At 39.6% G+C, this 10,649-nt stretch overlaps 1 protein-coding gene across 1 annotated transcript; it reads right to left on the minus strand.

Moving 5' to 3' along the window:
• Positions 1-4,528: 4,528 nt before the first annotated feature.
• On the minus strand, positions 4,529-10,211 carry MSC (musculin). The gene is made up of 2 exons (XM_081952672.1): positions 9,630-10,211; positions 4,529-5,481 (listed from the first exon to the last, which is right to left on the minus strand). Exons 1-2 carry the CDS (start codon positions 10,173-10,175, stop codon positions 5,395-5,397), a joined length of 633 nt encoding a protein of 210 aa, XP_081808798.1. The 5' UTR covers positions 10,176-10,211; the 3' UTR covers positions 4,529-5,394.
• Positions 10,212-10,649: the final 438 nt, after the last annotated feature.

A 10,649-nucleotide genomic window follows, 5' to 3' on the forward strand; every position in this document is an offset into this window, starting at 1 on the left:
GCTCCTACCTCTCCGGCCGGACGCAACGTGTGTTGGCAGGGGGGCAGAGGTTGACCCTAAGCCCCCTTACTTGTGGGGTGCCACAGGGGTCGGTCCTCTCGCCGCTCCTGTTCAACACATACATGAAGCCGCTGGGTGAGATCATCCGTGGTTTCGGGGTGGGATATCATCTGTACGCTGATGATACTCAGCTGTACATTTCCACCCCGAACCACCCCAACGAGGCCATCGAAGTGATGTCCCGGTGTGTGGAAGCCGTACGGGTCTGGATGGATGACAACCGACTCAGGCTCAACCCTTCCAAGACGGAGTGGCTGTGGGTTCCGCCCCCCCGGTTCAACCAGATAATTCCATCTCTGGCCATTGGGGGCATTCAACTTGCCCCCGTGGAGCGGGCGCGCAATTTGGGCGTCCTCCTGGATGCCAGGCTGTCCATGGATGAACATGTGACAGCCGTGGCCAGGGGGGCGTTCCACCAGGTTCGCCTGGTGTGCCAATTGCGCCCCCTATTGGACCGGGACGCCTTACACACAGTCACCCATGCGCTGGTGACGTCTCGCCTGGACTACTGTAACGCTCTCTACATGGGGCTCCCCTTGAAATGCACTCGGAGACTGCAGTTGGTCCAGAATGCGGCCGCGCGGGTGATTATGGGGAGTACCAAGTACTCCCATGTGACACCTCTCCTGCGCGAGCTGCACTGGCTCCCTGTGGTCTATCGAGTGCGTTTCAAGGTTTTGATTACGATCTTTAAAGCGCTCCATGGCTCAGGACCTAGTTACCTGCGGGATCGTATTCTGCCCCATACATCCCTACGACCCATCCGCTCGCACAGAGAGGGACTTCTCCAGGTGCCGTCTACCAGACAGTGCCATGGGGCGGCGCCTAGGAGCAGAGCCTTCTCTGTGGCGGGCCCAGCCCTGTGGAATGACCTCTCCCCGGATATTAGGACTACTACTGACCTCCGCTCCTTCCGTGTCAAGCTCAAGACCCACCTTTTTCAAATAGCTGGCCTGGCTCGACCATAACTTAGTAACGCTCCTGATGGGTTTTTTAATTTGGTAATTTTATTAGGGGATTTTAAATTGTGTTTTTTAACTGTCTTTCACTTAAGTCCATCCTCCTCCATGCACATATGTATATTTCTCTGTTTTTGTATATATGTTTGTCTTATGTGTATTTTTTATCTGCTTGATTGTACGCCGCCCTGAGTCCTTCGGGAGAGGGTTGCGGCTAATCAAATAAAATTATTATTATTATTATTATTATTTAAATAACTGCTGTCATGATTTGTGTGAACTCATTATGTTTTTTTCCACAAGTCTAAGGTCATTTGGTGTCACTGTATTTCAATACACAGGTCTTAAGTGATATATAGAATATGACATGTTATATAATATATATTATATAATATTTATTATTTATAACCAACTTGTCAGCGTTCTAAATACCATGCATGAAATCAATCAGAGACCAAGGCAGAATCATCCTTAAAGTTCCAATTTAATCATACAGGCAAGTTAGCACGTCTATGGAATTCCAACTCTGATCTTCTTCCTGGAATTCCACCCAGTTGAAAGTTCATGATCTATCCCCACACCCCATAATCCATCACATGTTCCAATCATCATCTTCCACGCTGGTATCTACACCCCTCTGCTTCCGGTCAGGTGTCGAGGTGCGGAGACAAAAGATGACCTTGAGCTTCTAGGAAGAATCACAACAATACATTCCACAATCCTACTCCTTTCTATTCCCCCCTCCCAACTACTACACTAATGAAACAGCATAGGAAATTATAAGAAAGTGTGGCAGGCCAAAGATCCTAAAAGAAACATAACTACAGGCCTGACACAACTATTATATAAATGCTCATTTTAACTGTTCACTCTGCTGAACACCTAATTACCACAGTGCCGTCTTATGTCTAAGGATATTTATTCATGTAATATGACTGTATTATTATTATCCTTCTCATCTTTTCTACAATCTTCTCTTATTAGCATATTATGATTATATTACTTTCTTGTTTGTATGTACACTGAAAGCTTATGCAATAGAGACAATTCCTTATGTGTCCATTCACACTTGGCGAATAAAACTATGCTATGCTATGCTATGCTATGCTATGCTATGCTATGCTATGCTATGCTATGCTAATTCTAATTCTAATTCTAATTCTACTCTACTCTACTCTACTCTACTCTACTCATTTTGCTTACTGATTTAAGCAGCATTGTGGGTGCCATTTCTTTTGTTTTGGAATTTTTAATATACAGTATATAAGAGACATCTCAATATTGTCTGGGTTAAAACTTTTCTTTGAAGTTAGTTGTTCTTGTATTAGGTTTAATTAACTTTAATTAACTTTGGCTTAATTAAGCAATTGTACGTGGTTTTTTGGCTGTACATAGTTTCCTAGATCCAATGGGAATTACTAGGAATGACCTTCAGACAACTGTAGACCTACCTGGGAAGAGGAATCTTGATTGATTGCAATTCTTGGTAGGAGCAGTGGAGGTGGGGTCTCCAACATTTCATTTCAGCATTCTATTTTTTCAAGCATGCCTTGGTTTTAACTTAATTTTTTAATTAAGTTTTACAATGTTAATATAATTGATCTTCAAACAAATGAGTAATGAACAATGTTACATTGCCATATGATGAAAAATAGGCTACTTCATATAACTATGAACCAGACATGGAGCCAGTGAACAAACTGCTATCCAGCCTGCCTTAGTTCCTTTGTTCTTGTTGCATTTAAATTTATCTGCAGCAAATTGTTGAAAAGGTTCATGTTTAAAATAAGAGAGGGGGGAAAGGTTATTGTAATTCCTATACCGATTATTCTATGAAATGCAATTGTTCCTCTACCACCCTGAAATGAAAAGCTATTTAAATAAATTGTTTTAAAAACATTCATTAACTAAGCAAGAGTCTAATTGCTTTCCAGCTCTTTCTCACTGAAACTTATTAGGCGCTCAAAACTTTTTGTATGAGTTCTACAAGTAAGTAACATTTCATTCTTCAACTTCTTTTTCCAAATCTAAGATTCATTAACCAGTTGCAAGTGGATTCAACTTCAGACCCAGGGAATAGCCAAGGTGTATAAGTAGTCATTTTAAATAGTGGTGGGTTTTGGTGGGGTGGGGGTGGGCAGGAGTCTCCCGTCAACTCATTGTTGAATCCTGGCATCTCCATGGACAAATGCCTGAAGTTTCTTTGGCAAGATTTCAGAAGTGATTCACCTTTGCCTTCTTGCTGGACTGAGAGAGAGTGACTAGTTCAAAGACACTCAGCTGACTTTGCGCTGAAGATAGAACTGAAATTCTTATTTGCCTCGTGCCTAGTCTGGTGAATAAAAGAAAAATATTTTATGTGGTCATTCCATCGATGAAATTGTTGTGTCCACTGCCTCACAGACGTAGCCATGTACGGAGTATTGCTGATTGGCTGATCCGCATCAGCTAAAGCGGGAAGAACGCGACTCACTGATTGGTTGCCGCCTGACAGCTGCTGCTTTATAAAGAACTGTCAGACTGTTTTCTCATTGCCGTTTTTGCCTTGCCGTTGATTGTGAGTTACTGGTCAATTGTTATTCCAATAAAGGGATTGTTTTGAGCAATTCTGTCTTGCCTCAGACTCTACCACCGAGTACCCATATAATAGAAATGCACACCTTTCCATCTATGAAATGCATACCTAAGCTTGCCTGTCACCTACATTATATTCCTTAAGTACTTTCTGGAAAACATTACTTTAGTTAGTCTTCATAAAGTAAAGATGGAACTTCAAAATCATTTAAAGTATTAAGATACATTTAAAACAGCTTCATCCCCATTATATTTTATGCTGTAATTGAATCTATATTATCTATCCCAAACCACAAATACAACTGATTTATTCCTGTGGAGACATAGGATACTTGTGGTCATTTAAATATTGCTGAACTGCAGTTTCCAACATCTCTTACCATTGATCATACTTCCCCCTGCTTGCAGGGGAAATCCCACCATATAGACGTTATAATCCCCCTCTCCACCTGAAAGGAACTCTGTTCCAACTGCCAGTTACCTTACATGGGCGTGACCAGCGCGTGACTCATCCAGCCTGTGGGCTGGCCCGATCACATGATTTCATAGCGTAGCATGGGTATCCAGTTAGTGTAATACAATATCTATTGGTGTGTTTGTGTATTGATTTGTATGCTTGTATTCAAATGGCTCACAGCAAAATTACATTAGTGTCAAACTTCCTTTCTCATAAAATAGGTTTAATTTGTCATCAAGAAAAAATATGTATTTTCCATGAAACCCCATTCCAGAATGCTCTCTATTCCCTGTTTATATCAGAGGGCTACCATTAAAAGAAAGAGAATAAGTAAGGAAGAAAGAGGGGGGGAAAAACTCCATGACCCAGTTGTAAATAGATCCATAGTCATATATAAATATAACCTTTAAAAAGTATTGAACTTTTCAATGATTTTTATCCAACTATCACCAACCACTCAAAATATGATTGCAATCAAGGTTTTAATATAATGTATAAAAATATAATTATTTACATTTATAATATTGTATGCGTATAGAACAGTATAAAGTTAACATTCCATAGAATCAGAAAAGTTCGAGAGAAAACACTTGTGATATAAAAGGCCAACTTACATATATCTATTCTAGACATAAATAAAGAAGCTTCTTATTTCAGAATAAGGCAAGCTCACATTTCAAACTCTGTAGTACAGTACAGGAGTAGAATCAGTTGTCTCAATTCAACAAGAATATGCCTGTGACTTTGATCCATGACCTACAAACTGCCTAGCTATGTGTACACTTGTCTTAAACACAAGTAATCTGATTTAACACTTTTGTGAAATAGACTGTGAAGGAACAACCAGATACAATCTTTTTGTCTTTGATTTTTAAGAAGAAACTGTCCAAGGTGACAGAAGTAGTCTTAGTATAACATAGCTGCCAAGAACATAAGATCAAATATATTATAAATTTGTGTTAAGGACTAGTCTAGAATACTATTTTCCTTTGGTATACAAATAACACTGTTTGGGGTTACTTCATATAATCTATCATTTGGTTCATGCTATTAATTTTAACGGTTATCTGCCTAAATGTCTTCTCTTAGTCAAAATGTTTTAGAATTGTTCTTCAGAAAATGATTAAAAATGCCTTTTTAAAACTACCATTTTATCTGAAATTTGGAGAGCTCTCCTTCCTATTTCACATTACACATTACATTTTAAGTGCAGTTTTCTTTCCAGCTGAAGAAGTGGAGGATTTAAAAATAGTGTATTTGTTTTTCATTGTTTCAGTTTGCTTTGGTCAATAGAAGACAATGTACTTGGTAAGTACATCCAGCAAGAGCAGACTTTACTTTTAACTAAGCTGTAGTTCCACATAATCTGCCGGCTGTTGGGACATCTTTGGTGTCGGATTCTGGTCTTCCTGAAACCACAAACGGCCAAGTCTGTGAATTAAAATATGTTTCCACGTTAGAAAGAAAGATGACATTTTATAAGGACCAATTTGCTGCACCCATATTTGACAAAACAACTTTCCATAGAAAAACAGAAGTGGTTGCTTGATTCAAAAATCAGATGTGATACATTTGAATTATTAAAGATTCAGTTGTTACACTTTTCTTGCTATAGGATGTTAACAGCATTAAACGACGTGCTAATTTAATTTAATTCATTAGAGTTTTCACTGTATAGGCTATAGCAACAATAAAGCAAAGACTCTTCAGAAAATACTTTGCTCAAGTCCATTGCATAACTAATAGTCTTATTCTTTTATATCAACTTATTCAGATTTTGAAACTTCTTTTGCTATAAAATTATCTTAATTCAAATATATACACTTCTGCTGCTGAAATATTGGCAAAAGCCTTTAAAGTGGACACTTTTTCCCTATTCTACACACAAGTTTTGTGGAAATGGAAGTGAAACAGCTTCTAGTTCCTTTATACAAAAGCAGTCAGAGAGTTTAATTTCTAGTCTATGGATGAGAGAAATGTGTATGCCATTGATTTGTTCAATCAGGCAGGAAAATAAAAATGATCAAAACATGATTTTGTTATAGTAATTATAATGGGAATACTTGTTTTTCATTATTATAAAAGCAATAATGATTGTATGGTTATCATTCTATTTATTTATTTAATTTAAATTATCTATTTTAAATGTACAAATTGTCCTTAACTTACAGCCCTAATTAAGCCCAAAATTTTCTTTATTGAGACAGTTAAGTGAGTTTTGCCTCATTTTACGACTTCCCCCCCCCCATTTGTTAAGTGAAATAATCTAGTTGTTAAAGTAGTAATACAGTTGTTAAGTGAATCTGGCTTCCCCATTGACTTTGCTTGTCAGAAGATCACAAATGGAGATCACATATCCACGGTACATGGCAATAAATATGAACCAATTGTCTAAATTTTGACCATGTGACCAGGAGATGTTACAATGGTTGTAAGTGTAAAAATATTCATAAGTCACTTTTTCAGTGCTGTGGTAACCACGAATGGTCACTAAATGAATGCTTGTAAGTCAAGGACTATCTCTGTATGCCTCATATTATATAAAATGTGGTAACTAACAATCAAATCTACAAGTAATAAAAAATACAGTGAAATTAAAAGTTCTTGCATGCCACCAGGTGCCATAACTCTCCATCTCTCAAGAACATGAATGCTGAGTTCATCTCCTATCCTGACCCAACATCTGGGGGGGAAGCTCAGTTTCAACAAGGAGGATAGGGGTTCCTCCATATCTTGGTGTGGGATGCCTACTCCATAGGGTAGCCACTGCTATGGGAAATTCTATTCCCTAGGTCTTACCAGATGCATTTAACATCATTTAGTACAAGGGGCCTGCAGTGTACCCACTCTACTAAGTTAAAACATTCCTTAAGGTGTCAGGGGATTTTCTTATTCTATAATTTTGTTGTATAAATTCATTTAATTTGCATACAGCAATTTCAAGAAGCTTATCCAAGTCAACATTTTCTAGGATGCCTGCCCTTCATTTTCTCCACAAACTAATTTTTTCATTATAGTATAAATTAATGTGGTGAAATGGTTGCAGCTGAGAAATCAGATTTAGAATAGAATAGAATAGAATAGAATAGAATAGACCAAAGCAGAGCAGAGCAGAACAGAACAGAACAGAATAAATTCTTTATTGGCCAAGTGTGATTGGAGACACAAGGAATTTGTCTTTTGGTGCATATTTTAGCATTAAGTAGGAATCTTTCCAAATAAGATTGTTTCAGCAGAACCTAATTTATGTGGACTAAGCCACTTCAAGGAGAGACAGGAAATGAATACTGTATAAACTTTAGTTCCCCAACAGTTGCCATGGTTATTGTGAAAAAATTACAGAATGAATATACATAGTCAAGGCTGACATTTAAATTAGGCATTTTGACAATACTTCTACTAGCATACTGCTTATATTTTTTAAGAGGGCATTTTGGTATTAAAGGTGTTCTCCTTTCTCCAAGTAAAGATATTTTTTTTTGCTTTATAAGTTTGATAAAATACTGCAGTTACAGAATCTTATTAGAAATATTTTGTAGTATCTTCTGCTACGTGTCATAGTCAACATCTGCACAGCTTAAAAATTGCTGCAATCATTAAATACAATCATGTACATGTAAATGTAAATGTTACTGTTACTGTTACATGGACAGATATATTACTGGAATCAAATTTACATGAAGATGTTAACTGTTTCTCTTTGGAATATGTTAAATTCAGTCATTTATAATTGGATATGTTTATAGAAGGCCACCTGTCCTTCTATTTCTATCTCCTATAAATATTGTTGAGTCCGATTCCATACAGTTCAAACATGGAAACCCTGGTAATTTTCAGAAACATATCATGAATGTTGATTACCTCATCTAATAGGGCAGCTAGGTCTTTTTAGATGCAAACTGAGTTGAGAGTCATAGATCCTTGCATCTGAGTCTACTGAAATTGCAGGAGAAATTTAGTTCCTCACAGCCAACTGCTCTGCTAAGAAATAGATCAACCCTTTGTTGATTCAGAAAAGCAGTTCCTGCACTTGCAGAAAAATGCTAGGAAGAAAAAGAAAAAAAACCCTCTACTAATAAAACTACTGCAATCACTTAAAAGAGAGATAATTTTTCAAGCATAGAGGGATCTAAAGGAATTCTTAATAACACATTTTTAAAAGATCTTTGAAAGCTTCCCTCCAGATGATATAAAGTTCAATTAAGAACTCTCCAGATATGCTTGACTACACTTCCTATCTTCCACAGTTCTAAGAGTGGCAGGCATTTAAAAAGTGTCCTTAGCTTTGTATAGACAGTTGAAGTGCCTCTTGATACATGCAGTGCTCATCACCCTGAGAATTCTCATGCATGGAACATGAGAACGTGTTAATAAAACTTGTAGACAATCCAAAAATGCAAAAGATAAAACCAATGGTGTGTGTAAACACAAACCAGTGAGAATTTAGGGAACCAGTGAATGAACCATTCATCTTTCAAATTCTTGGTGTCTCTTTGAAGTGAGATATTAATTTATTAAATATTGTTTGTATTTGGGCAAAACCAGGACAAATGTTTCTAAGAATGGGAGAGCCTGTTACATATTCTAGCAAGGGTCCCCAAACTTGGCAACTTTAAGACTTGTGGACTTCAACTTCTAGCATAGAAAGCTATGCTGGCTGGAGAATTCTGGAAGTTTAAGTCCACAAGTCTTAAAGTTGCCAAGTTTGAAAACTCTGTTCTGCAGAGTAGGTATACTGTATACAGAATACATATATGGTATACTGTACACATACTGTATATTCCCAAATTTCAGACTCCTTATGGACTAATGAAAGCAATCAGAAAAGGAAAGCATTACTCTTACAGAGACACTCCTGTTAGCCTGTCATATTCTCCTGTCTCCCACAATACTTCTTATTTATGGTAATATTAACTTGAACTTTAAAAAAAGTATGTATTTATATAGAAACAGTTACTCCATGACTGGCCAACCTATGTATGTTCCAGGATTGCAGAAACACACAGTCTTTGGAAAGCACCAACGGCCGTGCCATTGGGGAATTGAAGTTAAGCTAAGCCTGCCTTCTGAATCTGATATACCTCAAATAATAGAATAGAATAGAATAGAATAGAATAGAATAGAATAGGAGAAGAGAAGAGTGAATAAGAGAAAAGTAGAGAAAATAGAGTACAGTAACGTAGAGTAGAGTAGAATAGAGAATAGGAGTAGAGTAGAGAATAGAATAGAATAGAATAGAATATAGAATAGGAGAATACAGTAGAATAAAGTAGAATAGAGAATAGAATAGAGAATAGAATAAAATAGAATAGAGCATAGAATAGAATAGGAGAAGAGAAGACAGAATAGAGAATAGGAGTAGAGTAGAGTAGAAGAGAGTAGATTAGAGTACAGTACAGTAGAATAGAGAATAGAATAGAATAGAATAGAATAGAATGTGATTGGACACACAAGGAATTTGTCTTTGGTGCACATGTTCTCAGTGTACATAAAAAGACAAGATACATTCGTCAAGAATCATAAGGTGCAACACTTAATGATAGTCATAGGGTACAAATAAGGGTCCCGAGCTCACTCACCAAGTTGACGGGATGCACGTAGCCCTTCTCATAGCAGTCTTCTTGCAGCAACTGCCGCAGGTGGGCGATGTAGCTGGAGGCCAGGCGCAACGTATCCAGCTTGGAGAGCTTGGTGTCCGGAGGCACCCAAGGCAGGCTGGTTTTCAGGCGCGAGAAGGCTTTGCTCAGCACGCGCATGCGGGCTCGCTCGCGCGCGTTGGCCGCGTTGCGCTGCGACTGCTTGCACTCCGGCGTCGAACCGCCGGCGCTCCGACCCGCCGCCGGTTGCTTCTTAACCCCGCCGCCTTCTCCGGCCCCGGAGCCTCCCTTCGTACGTTTCTTTTTGCTCGCCACCGCCTCCTCGTCTTCCTCGTCCTCTTCGTCGTCTTCTTCGTCGTCGTCGTCGTCCTCCTCTTCTTCCTCTTCAGAATTATCCAGCGAAGGGCACGTTTCACCACGGGGACGCCGCTTAGAGCGGGGCGGCGCCCGGTACTCCAACTGCAGCTCCCTCAGATCCATCCGAGGCTGCGGCAGCTCCTCGGAGCCACTCGGGGAGCCTGTAGGCATGGCCCAACCCCGAGATGCCAGAGACGGGCGCCAGTCAGAAGGCGCCCCCTCCGAAGAGGAGCTCCACGACGACTTGACGTGGTTCTTTGGCCAGGGGGGTATATATATGTGCCAGGGAGAGCGGGGCAAACCATCTGCGCGGGGCAAGGGGGGGGCGCAAAAATGAGCAGCCAGCGTAGGGGCGCGACGAGGGCAAACTAGACTCTGCGCGAGTCAGCCATCCCTTCGCCTGTCTTTGGATCTTTCCCAGCCCCTCGGGATCCGGGGAGAGCGCGCTGAGTTGGAAAGCGCCCAACACCCGTCATTGAGAAAAAAGCCCCGCCTTAGCCGAGGTGAGTTGCTGTCCCTGTGCCGTCGTTGGCTATGTGGTTAGTGCATTCCGGGGTGCTGAAAAGTTGTTCGAGATTTTAAGCCTAATTTTGGGGTGGGAGAGCCCCAAATGGCTACTTGTATCTTGTATCTGGTGCTCTCTGC

Source organism: Natrix helvetica, assembly GCF_964273705.1.
Source record: "Natrix helvetica genome assembly, chromosome: 4".
NCBI classification, from domain to species: Eukaryota; Metazoa; Chordata; class Lepidosauria; order Squamata; family Natricidae; genus Natrix; species Natrix helvetica.

Excerpts from the sequence above, each read along its gene's own strand:
- MSC (XM_081952672.1), bottom strand. The coding sequence starts at position 10,175 with ATGCCTACAGGCTCCCCGAGTGGCTCCGAGGAGCTGCCGCAGCCTCGG. Across the intron at positions 5,482-9,629 it reads ACGTGCATCCCGTCAACTTG|ACTTGGCCGTTTGTGGTTTC; the intron begins GTGAGTGAGCTC and ends TTTAATTCACAG.